This window comes from Ctenocephalides felis, unplaced genomic scaffold (genome assembly GCF_003426905.1).
Source record: "Ctenocephalides felis isolate EL2017-DRISC unplaced genomic scaffold, ASM342690v1 CF-g0.4_SCAFFOLD_01170, whole genome shotgun sequence".
Lineage (NCBI taxonomy): Eukaryota > Metazoa > Arthropoda > Insecta > Siphonaptera > Pulicidae > Ctenocephalides > Ctenocephalides felis.
Genome location: NW_020537324.1, coordinates 38043210 through 38059495, shown reverse-complemented (window position 1 = coordinate 38059495; position 16286 = coordinate 38043210). Strand labels below are relative to the sequence as shown.

Genomic DNA, 16286 nt, shown 5'->3' with positions numbered 1-16286 from the left:
CTTATTCCACTCTGGGTACTCTGCTATTTCTGGGTCTATGGTGTGTCATATTATGAGTCGCCGCCTTCTCGGCCTTCAGACATATTATTTTTTGTTTACAAACAATTATTTGTTTCTGTTATTCTTTGAAAACTATGATTTTCGACATGAATATATTAATCACTAACATCAGATAGTTATAACTAGGCATTTTTATTTTATTATAAAATTATTTATTTAGCAATAATGTTTAGGTAATATTGCCATAGCAATTCTTTCAAAGTTCAGTTTTTTTAATTAAAATTGAATAATGCTACTTTCAAGTTAATATATATGTTCTTTTTGTAGGTCATGCATTTCCAGTATTATTTTATATGTATTTCTAACAGACCTAATTTTGGTATCAAGCATAACACAGAATGTTTTAGAATTTGAAAACAGTGAAAAAATTTTGGAAGCAATAAATGATTCAATTAATTATAGAATCCAAAATTTGAAAGGAAAAGACGAAAAACCATGGTTTTCAAGTCGTGACACTGCTCTGTCTTACTGTGTCAGACCTGGAAAATGTGAAAAACTGGAATATAACATGTGTTTTAATGCCAAAATACCATATTCTTATACAAGTTTAGATTTAACTTATTCTGTTAGTCAACAACAATCGTGGGACCAATTGCAGCAATATCAAACATTGATTCATATACCAAAATGTTGGGCTGTTATCCAGCCTTTCCTATGTGCAACTTATTTTCCCAAATGTGAAAACATTAGCAATACAGAAATTGTTTATATTCCTTCTCTGGAAATGTGCAAAATAATAATGGAGCCTTGTAGGCTCGTGTACAACACAACCTTTTTTCCTGACTTTTTAAAGTGCAACCCATCATTATATTCTTCCTCCTGTAAGAATGATGTAAGGGATATGAAATTCAACATCACAGGCCAATGTTTACCACCACTAGTTAAAACTGATTCAATTAAACATTTTTATGATGGTAATATAATATACTATTATTATTGTGTTGTAAATCATAATCTATTTGTTTCCAATTACTTTTAGGTATTGATGGATGTGGGCTTCAATGTAATGATGCTTTATACACAGTGAATGAGCATCAACAGATTCATAAATTAATAGCTTGGGGTGCCACAATTTGCTTGCTTTGCAATATGTTTACCATTTTAACATTTTTAATTGATTGGCAAAATGCTAATAAATATCCAGCACTCGTAATCTTTTATATAAATTGTTGGTTCTTGATTTCATGTTTAGGGTAGGTTTACGATTGAAATACTTTTAATTTACATACAGATTAACAAATATACAATTTCAGGTTTATTGCACAATTTATACCTGGAGCTCGTGAAGATATTGTTTGCCGTAAAGATGGCACTTTAAGACAATCAGAACCTAGTGCAGGGGAGAATCTGTCTTGCGTCGTTGTATTTGTAGTGGTATATTATAGTCTGATTGCTGCAATGGTCTGGTTTGTCATATTTACTTATGTATGGCATATAAGTTTTCAGGCGATAGGTATGTATTGTCAAAGAATGGTCAAAAAATAAAAAGTCTCTTTGGGTAGCTAATACAAAAAATTGAGAAAAAATATTTAGATTATAGGGGAAGTATGGTCAAAATGACATGGTGTTTTGTTTTTTTAATGTTAATAATTTATTTAGAGATAATATAATCAGTCTCAATGATTTTTAGTCATCTTTGGTTTATTGGCTTCCAGTTACATAGTCTTTCAATTAAATAGGAACTACAATAACATTTATTCAGAAAAAATGCAACCTATTATATAACCCACATTCATATAGTTAGGACAATAATTACATATTAAAATGCTAATTTTCAAGAAGATAGTTCATAAGTGAATTGTTTTGTTTATTTAGGATATCAAGACATGAAGCTTGAGCCCAAAGGGAACAAAGCTTATATTGTAACCAACTTTTGCCTGATTCAGAGCGGCAAAGAGTTTTTTGCGTTAAATGCTTATTTTAAATATCTATTTTATTACCAGTGGATTCTTTATTCTGTTTTACGAAGTAGTTGGAGTAAAAGTTAAAATCCAATCACTATCGACAGGTTTCAATTTTCTTTTTTGCTGGTCTTGAATGGAAAGCTATTTAGAGACAACGCTCAACACTTTTCTTATTATTATTATTCATTTATTCAGTTTTGTAATACTCTTTCAGTTTTTCAACTGTTTTGTACTTACTGTATGATAATTATTCATGTTTGTTTGAAACATATTTCAAGCATTTTCTGATTATATTGTTATAGTTTTCTCGTTTATTAAATTATGTTGATGAGTTTTACTTGATGACATATCTCTTTTTTTAAATTGTCTATACTAACATGATACAGAAATTATTTTTTCAAATAACTCCCGTTTGAATTTTCTAATTACTTTATCAATAAACTCTATAAATTCTATAAATTGATTGATTTTTTAAAATTGTTAGACCTCTGTTTATTTTATATATATATATATATATATATATTTAATGTGTATTTGTTTATATAATTCAGTAACAAATATATATTTTTAAACAGGTAAAATTCAAGAGCGAATTGATAAAAAAGGAGCATATTTCCACTTAATAGCTTGTTCATTACCACTTGTTCTGACAATAACTACAATGGCTTTAAGTGAAATTGATGGTAATAGCATTGTAGGAATTTGTTTTCTTGGTTACAAAAATCACTCTATTCGCGCTGGATTGCTGCTAGGACCTATATGTGGAGTAATAATTGTTGGAGGATATTTTCTTAGTCGAGGGTTTTTAACATTGATAACCTTGAAGATCACAAGTAAAGATATTATATCTGCCCGAGCAAGCAAAAAAATTCGAGAGACTATTGCCAGAATGGGACTATGTTGTTTGCTAATGGTGGTCTTGATTATTGGAACATTCTCTTGCCATATCAATGAATTTCAAAGTACACAAGCTTGGGCAAGTGATCTGAAGAATTATATTATGTATGTAATTTACATTACACATTTTTATGTATCACGACTAATCATTTCCTGATCAAATTCTAACTTACCCATTAGCTATGTACTAATACACCCTATATTAGTACATAGCTAATAACGTACAAAAATTAAAAAAGTAGTTTTGAAATGAAACCTTGCTCTCTTGAAATAATAATGTTCACTGTAACTGAACTTTTAAAATTATAGAATATTTCTTATATAATTATAATGCAATTTAATTATCATTTTCAGTTGTCTCATCATGTATAAATATGACACTTCAAATTCTGCTGAATCATGCCGCTTAACCAGTAGACCCAGTGTAGCATTATTACAACTACATTTATTATGCTGGTTTGCAACAGGAATTATAATGTCATCTTGGGTTTGGACTAAATCATCAGCTGAGGCTTGGAAAAGATATATTAGAAAGTATGTAATTCATAATTTTATTTATTTAATATATGTAATAGTGATTGATTACAGCATATTGATATATTATACATTTAAACTGGTTTTGAATTGAACAGATTGTAAATTAACTTTTTAATAACGTTTTATTAACATCTGTTCATTATTTTCATTATTTACTTAAATTTTTTATTTGTGACAGTGTGCAGAAGATGTTTTCTTTCATTTAATAAGTTACCACCCTATAAACTTTTCTTGGGTTAAAGTATAGAAATTGCAAAAAATCTGATTGAAATGATTGAAACTAAGTGTAAGTGTCATTTTGCCTAATGGCAAGTTGCATGAACTTTGCGATATTTTGTACATATTTTCCAAATATGTTATTATTGACAAATGGTTTAAATTAGGCTTGCAACGAATAGTATATTCGGCAAAATGCCGAATACCGAATATTCGGCATGCTTCAAAGACCGAATACCAAATTTTTGGCAGGTTTTTGGCGCCTATGCTCGTTTGTAATAATGTAATTACTATCAGTAATTGTTATATTACTAACGCGCTACATGTTTATTCAAGTTTTATGCCTAGACTTGCAATTACTATTTGGATACTCTTTGTTATTTGGAATGTTTAGCACCAATTATATTATTTGGTCGAATACCGAATACTTGAATACCACATGTGATAGTGAAATAAATGGTAATATCATGAAAAAGCGATTCTATACATATATGCATAGCTGGGCATTAACTCGTTAATCCGTTAATCGTTAATTAACGAAGTTAACATTTTGATTAACGGATTAACTTTTAAGTTAACTTTTGAAAATGTTAACGGACACGTTAACTTCCGTTAAAATGCCAGAAGTCCGTTAATCGTTAATCCAATGCCCAGGACCGTGCCTGGCCAGCGTGCAGTGCGTGCACCGCCAAATGAAAAAAAGAACAAATTCAAAGACGGCCATAACAAAAAATGGTCGAAATAAATAGCTGTTGCATTAAAAGTCTACTGAATTAAAAGGCGGCCAAATTAAAAGACTGTTGGATTAAGAGGCGGCCAAGCTCAAAGTCCGCTGAACTCATTCGCTGCCGTAAAGTCCGCTGTATATATCTAAAAGACCAAAATTACCGTAGTAAAAATCAGCCAAAGGCGGCTCTATTGAATGCGACTCTGTTTCTAAATAATTTATAAGTTATAAACTTCTTGGTGTAAGTGGCAACCTTGCCTAAATCAAGTTGCATGAAGTATCCAACATGTGTTAATAATCGACTTAACAATGAAAATATATTAATTCATGAGTACATTGCAATGTGAAAAACTATCGCAGATTATTCAATTTTGTACAATTTTTTAAAAATATTAGTTATGTGTAATAAATAGGTTAAAAATTACATATTATGAACAAGAAACAAACTGTAGTAAATTAAAAACAAGATCCAAATTTCCAAAGCAATTTGTTAATCAATAACTGAAAAACGACTCGTCGATTATTGACAAAATTTAATCAACAAGATTCTCAAATGGAAAATTTGTAATGGTTTTTGAATTTTTAAAATCAATTCACTAATTAAAAATTTGAGACTTTTTGAAAATTCTAAAGGCAAAACTAAGCAGCAAGAGTGCTTATCGAATTTACGAATTTTGACGATTTTTCAAATGGGATTGTGCATTTTTGAGAAAAGGTCGACTAAAGATGAAATTTTGACTCACGTAAAAAAGCGCCGCTCATTTTTGCAATCTTTGATAGTACATATTTTAAAAATTAAAATGACTTAATGTGGGTCGAAATATTTAGTTATCTTAGAGACCATGATCACTAGCGCCAAAAAAGTTTTATGAATATCATCGTAAAGCAATATTCACCAATTAAACACGAAGAAACGAACCGACCGATCTCTTAGAACTAATCAGCACGATTCCTAAATGATATCTTTCAAACAGTTCCTGAATTTTTAAAATCGATGCAGAATTTTTGGCTAAAACGTGTACAATAAATTTTATATTTTTCTGTTGATTAGAAACAGCTTGGCCGATCGTCGCACAAAACTGACAGGCGCTAGTCATTATCTAGTTACATCAAATGACTTTTAAACTTTTGAATTGGATTTAACCGTTTTTGAGAAAACGTTGTCGAAAATTCAAAAATCGGCTTTCAAACGATTCAGAATGACTTAAAATGTCGAGAAAACTTGAAAATTACAAGACGATTTTTTTCGTGAGAACATATTGGATATTTTCCTATTATGCTATTTTTAAGGGCGGCCATTTATATGCTCGCACGCAGGCGGCCAAATACCCAGGCACGGCCCTGCCAATGCCTACTATTTACCGCACGGCACAGCTTTAGGCCAATGCCTTATTAAATGACATAGAGAAAAGATTTGGACCACTCGTGAATGATGAACAGTGCGCCAACATGTTCAAAAGACTTGTTCAACGATTCATAAATCAATTTATTAAATACAATACTGCTATACCCTCAAGCGCTGCAGTTGAACGTTTGTTTTCCACGGGTAAAGACATTTTGACACCAAAACGAGCCTCGCTTTCAGACGAGAACTTCAACATGTTAATGTTCATGAAGAGAAATATGCACCTAACACCCGACGCTTAACCTGTCGCGCGTTTCCTATTTTTTGCAAAAAAACTCTTTCCCTTTATTTAGAAAAAAATTCTTGTAAAAACAATATGCAATCATAAAAACAGAAAGTTGACCAATAGCGTTATTATCACGATGTGTGCATAAAGCGCGTCGCGCCATTAAGGGGTTGAATTACACATTTGAATTATACAAGTATTTTGTTTTATTCATAACCTATTAACTTCCAGAACCTAAACCAATAAGTTTTTTAAGTTCACTAACGCAACGATATAAAAATGTAATTTTACACATATTAACGGATTAACGATTAACGTTAACTTGCGTTAATTATTCCGAAATGTAACGCTTTAACGTTTAACAAAGCTAACTTTTTTTGTAGCGGATTAACGATTAACGAAGTTAACTTTTTGATTAACGGTGCCCAGCTATGCATATATGTAAATGTATTTCCAATTATTTCTTTCATAAACTTTTAATATTTTGTTTTATAAACTCAATATTATTTCTTATATATTACAAAATTATATATAACAAAATAAATAAAAATGATCAAAAATATAGTTTGTATATTTTGCGATAAAAAAACAATTATAATTCTTTGTTTGAAAATGCTTAGATTGATTATAATGAATGACTTTAAAGTATTGATACATTATATTGATATATTGATAACACATGTGTGTAACAATTGAATGATTCATATTAAATAATTTAAACATGTAACAATAAAGTATCTTGTGAATATTCAGAAAAAAGTTCTTCATGTGTTCATTGATAATGTCAAAAGTCGATAAAGTTTAAATTATTATATATACAATAACGAAATCATTTCTTCATATCATATTATATAAACAAAACACTTTCAAAGACAGATCCATCGCGAGTTCTTTATGGCATAAAAGATAGAACACTAACAATGCTGTCGCTGAGCGGCGGCGGCGGCGCCTTTGATTTTAACTATTCGGTTAAAAAATATAATAATCGCCGAATATTAATAATGGTGCCGAATACCGAATAGTCACCGAATATTCTGTACAAGCCTAGTAAGCCTAGAACACGCGACTAACACATACACGGAGTATTTTCTGAAAGCGCGGCCGATTAATCCAGACTTCAATTAATTAAGTTATTTCGAATAATTTTTAAATCATTAAAATCTGTCCAGCCTCGAAAATGAACATATTCACATATCTTTTATGTTTCAAACGTTTTTGAACATTTTGACACGTCTTAGGAAAAATTTTGCCTTAAGGCAAGTTGCATGAACTTCTAAATGTGTAATAATTGACTTAATCAATCGGAATTGAGATTTAGCATACCATAATTATAATTATTGCGGGTTTTTTGCAGAAAATTTGATTGTGAAATCGAAGAACCATTGAAACTTCAGAAGCATAAAGTTATAGCCCAAGCATTTGCAAAGAGAAAGGAATTTCATGATGCTGGCAGGCTTTCAATAACCTTTCATAATACACATACTGATCCCTTGGGTTTAAATTTTGAATTAAATTCTGTTGCAAGCCATGACTTTAGCTCTACATGGGCTAATAATTTACCAAGATTTGTGAATCGACGATGCGCCTTAACATGTGGTCCAAATACTGGATCTGCATCATCTAGTCATTGTGGAAATCACAGAAGAAATTCCTTAGATTCTGAAATAAGCTTTAGCGTGCGTCATGTTTCTGTTGAATCTCGAAGAAATTCACTTGATAGTCAGGTATTAATTTAGTTTTAAGCATTGTTTAATTACTTAAGATTTAAAATCCTAATTACTTAAGATTTAAAAATAACTGATTTTACATAATTTATTCATGGATAAATATTAACAGATATCATTCAAAATTGCGGAAATGAAGACGAAAGTTGCAAGTCGAAGATGCTCCAAAGGAAAACGCATAAGAAAACGAGATTTTTTCAGTAAGAGGAGTAACAGAAACAGTTCAGTTGTCATGCGTCGAGAAAGTTCAACTAGTTTAGAAACTCAAATTGGTGCACAAATTATTAAAGTTTTAAATGCTGATCATAATTCAAGACCAAGCCTCAAGAGACGAACTGGAAATGCTGGATTAGATTCAGATAATATAAATAGTTTATTGTGTGATGGCAAATTAGTTTTGCCTTTTCTGCACAATCAGGGATTAACAACAAGTGATGATGAATGCCATTCAGTTACTTCATTAACTATTAAAGATAGTCGTTTGGATGTTGTTTTAAGGCGGAAATCTCACATTTCGAGTGATGATAACTTAAATCAAGTCAGCATCAATATTGAAGAATACCACAGTAGTGATGATAAATGTTCTAAAAATTATGAAAAAGTGATCCTGCCAATGAAAAATGTATAATGAGTAGTTCTCATAAAGATCGAAAAGAGAAGAAGGAAAAATTACTAAAAGTACTTCAAAGTATATTAGAAATAAAAATTAATAAACCTTAGAAAGAACAGAAAGAGTTTGAATGATAAGGTTTCACGTTCTAATAAACCAATAGAGAGTGAAAGTGGTGCTGATCATGATCTATGTGAATCTAGAGCACCTAAGTCTATAAAAAAATCAAGTTCTATTTCATCATCAGATTCGTACTGTTCAGAACTTTCGCCATTAGCTGTTCAGAGTTCTTTTTCTGGTATATCTGTGGGTAAAACAAACTCTAGAAACAGTAAGTTAAGTTGTGATGTAGGTATTCAAGCAAATGCTCATGAAATTGCCACACAAACTATGTCTTCTATGAAAGAAAATGGATCACATACAGAAATAATATATAAGTCAGTTGAAGATTTACATGGATCTCTAGAGATAATTAGTAAGATGAAGCTTCAAAATACTCTCATACAAAGAAGTCAAATAATAGAAAAAATAGTGTTAATGTTGAAAGTGAATCAGAATGTACTCATTTATTGTTACCATCGACAAAACCTGTTATAGTGCAAAAAAGAAGCATGATACCATTTCAAATATTGGACAAAGTGAAACTGACAAATTAAAACTTTTGTTATTGCCTGCTAAATAAATATGTATTTTCCATGACTGGTAATTGAAATAGGTGAATGTAGATACATCTATTGATAAAAAAGTATATATATATATATATATATATATATATATATATATTTTATATATTGTATTTTTATATTTGGATACTCATTACATATATTATTTATAATTAATAATTCATTACATATCATGTCAAAACAATTTATAGAACTGAAAACTGTAAATACACATTATTTTTATACTGAATATTAACAAAGTTTATTCATAAATAAAATGTATTTTAAACATAATATAAAATATTAATTTATATAATGAAAAACTACAAATTGCTGGAAGCTATTTATCATAAACTTCATAACTTTTAAGATATCATTTTTATATATATATATACATATATGTATATTTGAAGTATTTTATAAATCCCAATCGTTGAATTAAAAGAAGATACTTCAACATGTATTAACGTCAACAAAACTATTAATATATATGTTATATATATTATGGTTTTTCACATGGTAAAAGATATATTATTAAAAACAAAAAAGCTTTTGTTTATAATTCAAGTCCCATTTTGACCTTTTAGTAGATAAAACAGGCAAAAATTTGATACAATAGCATTTGCCAAATGGAAGAAGATTTTATTTCACATTTTTAGATTATGTTAATCTTAAATTTAGAAGTGCAGCGTTAAAGCAAATAATAATTGTTAAGAGAAATTACTATTTCTCCCGACAAGCTTGATTGAATGCATTTTCTTTTGGTGGGTGTGAGAATTGCAAATTGATTTTGTATAAGTATATGCTTGGATTTTTAAGCATATTGCAGAGAGTAATTATTGAAGTTGTTAAACTGAAGTGCTGAAACTATTCTTTTGTTCAATATTAATTGTAAGTTAATTCAATAACATTATTAACATACAAAAATTTTAAACAATTGAAAACGAACGTTTAAACACAAAATGGAAAAGATTTATTTTCATATAAATAACAAACCATATTTCAATACACAATATTATAGTACATCACAGAGTGATAGCAGCACAATCTATATTTATGTTCTATTTACATTTAGTAAGAATAATGCACTTGTATCAAAAGGCTACAGTATATCAATTAAACACTTACTACTTATTGTTTAGTGCTTTTCAATGCTCTTAATTCTTTTCTCCATATGAAGTTATTTATTTTCTCTCCTAATATGTATAAATACTGAAAATGCAAAGCTAACTGCAAAAAATATGATTCTGTTGTGGTAAATTCAAAACTGTTAAAACTGGATATACCAAACACCCGAATAATATTTTATAATATGTAGCCAAATTAAATAAGTCAACATTCAAAACTGTTAAAACTGGATATACCCAAACACCCGAATAATATTTTATAATATGCAGCCAAATTAAATAAGTCAACATGAATATGAGTGAACCAGTTAAACCTGATTTTCGAGAAGGATTTCTTCTAAATGTCAATACATTTCTAATAAAATGAAAATCATTATATTTGTGTGCATTACATGATTCAACCAGCTTGGAAAAAAGCATCAAAGCTTTTGGGAAACACGAGCTCCCTGTCAATAGCCATAATGTCCAAAATGTAATTCCAACATTCATTGCAACAGGAAATGCAAATGCTCCATCATGTAGTCTTTCAGGCCTCGCAGAAAGGATTTATGCCTTACACGAGTTTCATTTGAACCAGCAAAGTCATTTAATACACAAACGTGAAATATAAGGCTTGCAGAACCTGAAACAAAATACGAATCAAACGTAATTCAATAGATTATTTAAATGACAATACTAACGGCATCAATAAATGTCAGATATTTGAATTTTCCACCGAACGGATTACCCATGACATGAACGCTTTGCGGGACGTGTACAAAATTCCAATCATAGTAACAAGCAAACCAATATTGTGTTGCCGCAATAAAATGGATTAACGTGCGCATTGCACCATAAACACTTTGGCCCCACGTACCAGCACCAATACAAACTGTCATTTTAAAGACAAGACTCAGATATTTTTAACTTGCTAATGTTAACCAATCACGATTTTATTGTACAATGAAAATGAGATCGTCGTGACGTTAAAACGCAAGTCCACGTACAAAAAATTAACAAACTATACGCATTTATGCTTTAATCAACGATTCTCAATCATTTTATTTGCCACTACTATTTGTACGCATAGCATCTTGACCATGCATTGACCCGAAACAAAACATTTTGAAGTTGAATACAAAACGAATTTGACGTTACCAACATAGACCCTTCTTTTATCTTTGCATAGACCCTATGACTATATTGACTAGACATATTTTTTCATCTTATGATCTTTGATTTTTGTGATTATTTATCTATGGCTTCGACTTACTGTTCCATAGATAAGAAAGAGCATAGATAAGGGAATAACCATAGATAAGTAAACATAACGTAAAAATCACATACATAAATAAACATAAAGACAAAACATATCCCCCTAAACCCTATATTTTTTTATTTTAATAATTTTTACAGCTGTCCCGAAACGGACAAGTCAAATATTTGACATAAAACTGAAAGTGTTATCTATTGTTGATTAATGCAAAAGAAATTTATTAATAATTCATTATTATATCCTTTAGAATGTAATATATAAGAAACTATTGAATTTGATCGACTTGAAAAATCATAGATTAGCGCATTACTTTAATTATAGACGTTGTTTTGTTAAGCAGGGGATATTCATTTGAAGAAAAATTAAATCGCTAACTTATAAGCCAAGCCCTAGCAAAACATGTTATGCACTACCACGTAATAAACAAACCAAAGTCAACGTTCAAGTTATTAAGTTTACAACTAAAAGTGTTGAACGTTTTACTAACTACCATCATGCTTATTATCTATTTAACCATAGATAAACAAGTATGTATGTATGTTATTGTTACTTATCTATGTATGTAACCATAGTAAACAGTATACACACCCCCATGTATGTAACCATCACATGGTAACGACTTTTTTCTGCGCTATTTTATTTTAACTTTTGTGGTTTACTGGGCTAGTTACAGTTGAAGCCATGGTGCTGCTTGATATTATTATATTGTTGTTCGGACGTATTTTTATTTTATTATATTGGCTATGAAGGTGACGATCACCATGACATTTAGCTTTTATACGGGATGGTTGCTACCCCTGGTAAAGGAAGTAGCGGAGTTCTTGATGGGATTAATAGTTCACTTCTAAAAGCCAAGCCCGCGAAACAACATGTGTAATAAAAATTAATAGTGTTTAATACAGTCCATAGCTACAAGGGTTAAATTACAACGTCACTACCTGAGTTATCGAAAGAGAGTTTTAATAAATTTTATAACCACGTGGCGGAAATACAATTGTCTACAGACGCAACCAGAGATTATTATATTGTCTTGTCTATGATGCAGTCTGAGATTTGCCATCATGTCACCATCATGGTTAATTTTTTTTGTCACTATAATGATATAAATGGACTAATATTAGTACTTTAAGTGTATTGCATTTTTTGGGCATTTTTTGGCGAAAACAACCCAAACCATCAAAATCTTTCAAGATATACCTTAATCAAAGTTTACAAACATAATCAACATATTTCCATCATTTCATCTTTAATTGGCATGCTCTGTAAAAGTAGCCGATGTATAAATTAATTCAGGCTAAATAAATAATTAATATAAGTAAATGCATTGTTTAAAAGTGTACTATAACCCATTTAATTGTTTAAGTTTTTTACAGATATCTGCTGCTGCTATTAAATATGATTTAATTTTCCGAAAAAAACTTCTGTTTTAATTTTTTATTTAATTTTCATATATTTATTTTACAATTCAGGAAGTATAGATATTAACTTATAAAACTATTCCTTTTCAAGAACTATAACTTATAGAATTTTACTTAATCATAAGGAATAGAAAACGATAGAAAACCGCCCCCATCTCTTTCCCTTACAGTAACATAAACATTTAGCGTGATTCTCTTTATTTATATCATAATTATATCTCCTTTATCATAACTTATATCTCCTTTTCAACTTCCCTAAATTAAAATCAAAAATGACCACAATGATGTCAACAAAAATCATTTAAATTTTCAAGTATCGCGTTTTGCATCTACTATCCAGTTTTTTGTTTTGTGGATAAGATTATGGCACAAAGGTACACAAGCGTTTCCATTATGTAACTGAACACTAACTGACTATAGTCATGAATTAAAAACTTAAAAAAATTAAATATAGCTTGCATTTATGATATAAAATTATTAAATACTTACAAGACACCATTGAGTTAGGAATATACTGCGCCCTTTAAAAGGTGCTTGTTCCCAAACTTTATTTCTTTTGGGAATCGAACATAAAGTTGATCATAAATAATTCCAAAATAATAGTGTAACATAATCAGCACATGTAAAATTTTAACAACACAAGAATTCGCCATTTTGTTATTTGTAATAAAATATATTATTAAGTTATAATCAATTAATTGAATGTGTACTCGTGATTATTCAAACAAAATCTGATTAATTTCAACACACTGGAATGACTAGTAATTTATAACTGGTATACTGCACTTCACGTGAATCAAAGTTGTAACAACGACTCTTAAATGATATAATACTTATTGAGTAATTACATTCACTTTCTACCGATGTTCAAAAAAGCAACTTTCAACATTTTTGGAAATAATTACTATAGACCAAAACGGTCTTATCTGAATGAAAGCGTTATTAGAACTGAAATCAATACGAATCAGGACGTATAGTAGTCACAGTAAAAAGTGCAAAGGCTAACCATGACCTTGTGCGTCAATTCATCTAATCATATATAAAACGCTTGATAATGATGAAATAAAAAATTAAAAATAAATAGAAATATTGCCAGTAAATCAGATGGATAAATTGTTAAATTTAAGTTTACATATAAACATCAACACACACACACACTTATATATATTATATATATATATATATATATATATATATATATATATATATATAATATAAATTAATAAAGTTGAAAAAAATTTGTCTACAATATTTAAAAGTAGAGGATAAAAACATGTACAACAAAATCCATAACAAAAGTATTTTCCTTCGTTGTTAGTTTTTCTGGCACTGTTGTTTAGTTTACGAGTCCTTGATATAATTTCTAACTATACGTTATTTAATTAGATGTGTTGTTAATTTTGAATTAGATTCAACATTTTTTGGGTGAGGTAAAAGAGACCAACTGAAGGTGTAAAAATGAAAAATAGTAAATAAAACTGAAAATTAAGTGTAAAAAAGCAATTTTATAAGAGATAGACATAGTCAGAGAATTGTTCGTTTGACATGCGATATATGTTGTGTTGAAATTGGTTTGGTTTTTGCAATATAATTGCTCAAAGTCAAATTGGACTTTTGTGCCCTGCCCTACCCTATATTACACACACACACACACATATGATATATATATATATATATACAGGGCCGGTCCTGCCTTGCATGCGAATCATGCAAAAAATGCGGGCGCACGCCTTAGGGGGCGCCAAAACGAGATTCGGAAGTGAAATTTATAATATATTCACATTTTTTTTAATATAAAATCTAGAATACTTAATACATTACAATAAACAATTTAACTTCTATGATTACGGATGAGACACAAAAAGCATATTTAGTTTGCAATGTGATATCAGTAGAAACAATTCATTATTCTGCAAATTAGTAAATTATTGTTCTGCTTGTGTTTAATGTACTTATTAAATTTTTCTTCGTTTGAAGTTACCGTGTAATCGAAAAAGAAATGATCTAGTGTTCATTCCCATAAGCTCAAACCTGCGAAAGATTAAATTAATTATTGGGCATTATTGACGAAAATTGCGAGCTGAATTAGTTTGAACGGAACTTGTTAAAAAATAGATACAAATTATAATAGAGAAAAGTGGAAAATGGAAGTCAGTGCTTAGAAAATGGATTGTTTATCCGAGAAATTGAATTGTAACTTTTGTTTTTGTTTCAAATGTTCGTATCTGATGAACTTTGAACGTTGAAGACATGCGTGGTTATGGTTATAAAAAAATCCAAAAATGACTTTGGAACAAAAATTGTTGAGCCATTTTCATACCTAATGGTGCCTATACTCTAAATTTAATTATTAACTATGCAAAAATAATACAGATACAAATACAATCAGTTTTTTTTTAATATTCAGGAAATATGTAATTTCTTTGCATCTTTTACAGATCTTTGATTAATACTTTTAAAATTTGTTAAAAATTTAACTTTAAAACAACAATCTGAATCTCATAGTGTAGTGAATATAAAGATAGTGAATATAAAGATGAATCAATTCGACCCTTAATATCCCATTATCAATTCGATCCCAATAAGGAGAGGTTTACGATGCACTTTTTTTTATTGTAAATACTGAAAATCAAAATAAAATTTAGAAAATCCTGCGTATAATACGATGTGTTATGTTTAAAAATGAAAGGCTAGTTTTTTTTGCACTTTTGGCACGATTTACTTAATCGAATAAATCGCATAATAAATAAGTAGTAAGTTCAAATGTTAATAATGTTCAAAACCCAAACACTTATATTACTCATATGTTAGAAATACTTGAAAATTTTAAAATGTTTGATTACCATCAACCCGCAAATTGCCTCGATTTTCTAAATAAATTTAAAATCGTGTATTTTATACGCTTTTAAATTTTATCTAATTTTTTATTACGATTGAAAATTAATTGAACAATGTACGTAAATATTTATATACTTTTAATGATAAACTATTAAACAGTTAAATTATTAGGGGGGGGGGCGCAAGAACAAATCTTGCATGCGGGCGCTGAGGACCCAGGACCGGCCCTGCATATATATATATATATATATATATATATATATACAGTGGTGTGTTGTGCTAATATTTTTTTGCCGGAACGCTAAAATTAGAAAACGGTTCAAAAACCGGTTTCCATGTTTGTTCCGATTCCTTTCGAAAAGGAAGAAATAAAAAATCATTACAAAATCCATTTTGTGCACATATATGTATGTTTATTACAATAATAGGAACGTTTAATAAAAATTAGTTAAATTAAAATTTATAAAATTCACTTATTAAATCAATTTTGAATGTAGCAATTATTTTAAAACCTTTTTGCCGGCTCAAAAATGATTTGCCAGAGCGACGTTCCGGTGCGTTCCGGCTCGACAACACCACTGTATATATATATAATATTATATATATAATATATAAATATATACAGGGCCGGTCCTGCCTTGCATGCGATGCATGCAAAAAATGCGGGCACAATCCTTAGG

At 29.5% G+C, this 16286-nt stretch overlaps 1 protein-coding gene and 1 pseudogene across 1 annotated transcript; one reads left to right on the top strand and one right to left on the bottom strand.

The window, feature by feature from the left end:
- Nucleotides 1-225: 225 nt before the first annotated feature.
- On the top strand, nucleotides 226-8988 carry LOC113367200 (protein smoothened-like). Its single transcript, XM_026608828.1, has 10 exons — nucleotides 226-233; nucleotides 328-974; nucleotides 1040-1253; nucleotides 1314-1513; nucleotides 2540-2966; nucleotides 3216-3395; nucleotides 7327-7696; nucleotides 7809-8318; nucleotides 8421-8743; nucleotides 8904-8988. The coding sequence occupies exons 1-10, from the start codon at nucleotides 226-228 to the stop codon at nucleotides 8986-8988; spliced, it is 2964 nt and encodes a 987-aa protein (XP_026464613.1).
- Nucleotides 8989-10194: 1206 nt separating this feature from the next.
- LOC113367199 lies at nucleotides 10195-10993 on the bottom strand (annotated as a pseudogene).
- Between the last annotated feature and the right edge of the window lie 5293 nt (nucleotides 10994-16286).

Coding starts and splice junctions, on each gene's coding strand:
- LOC113367200 (XM_026608828.1), top strand. Junction 1,254..1,313: donor TTCTTGATTTCATGTTTAGG/GTAGGTTTACGA, acceptor ATACAATTTCAG/GTTTATTGCACAATTTATAC. Junction 8,744..8,903: donor CATACAGAAATAATATATAA/GTCAGTTGAAGA, acceptor AACCTGTTATAG/TGCAAAAAAGAAGCATGATA.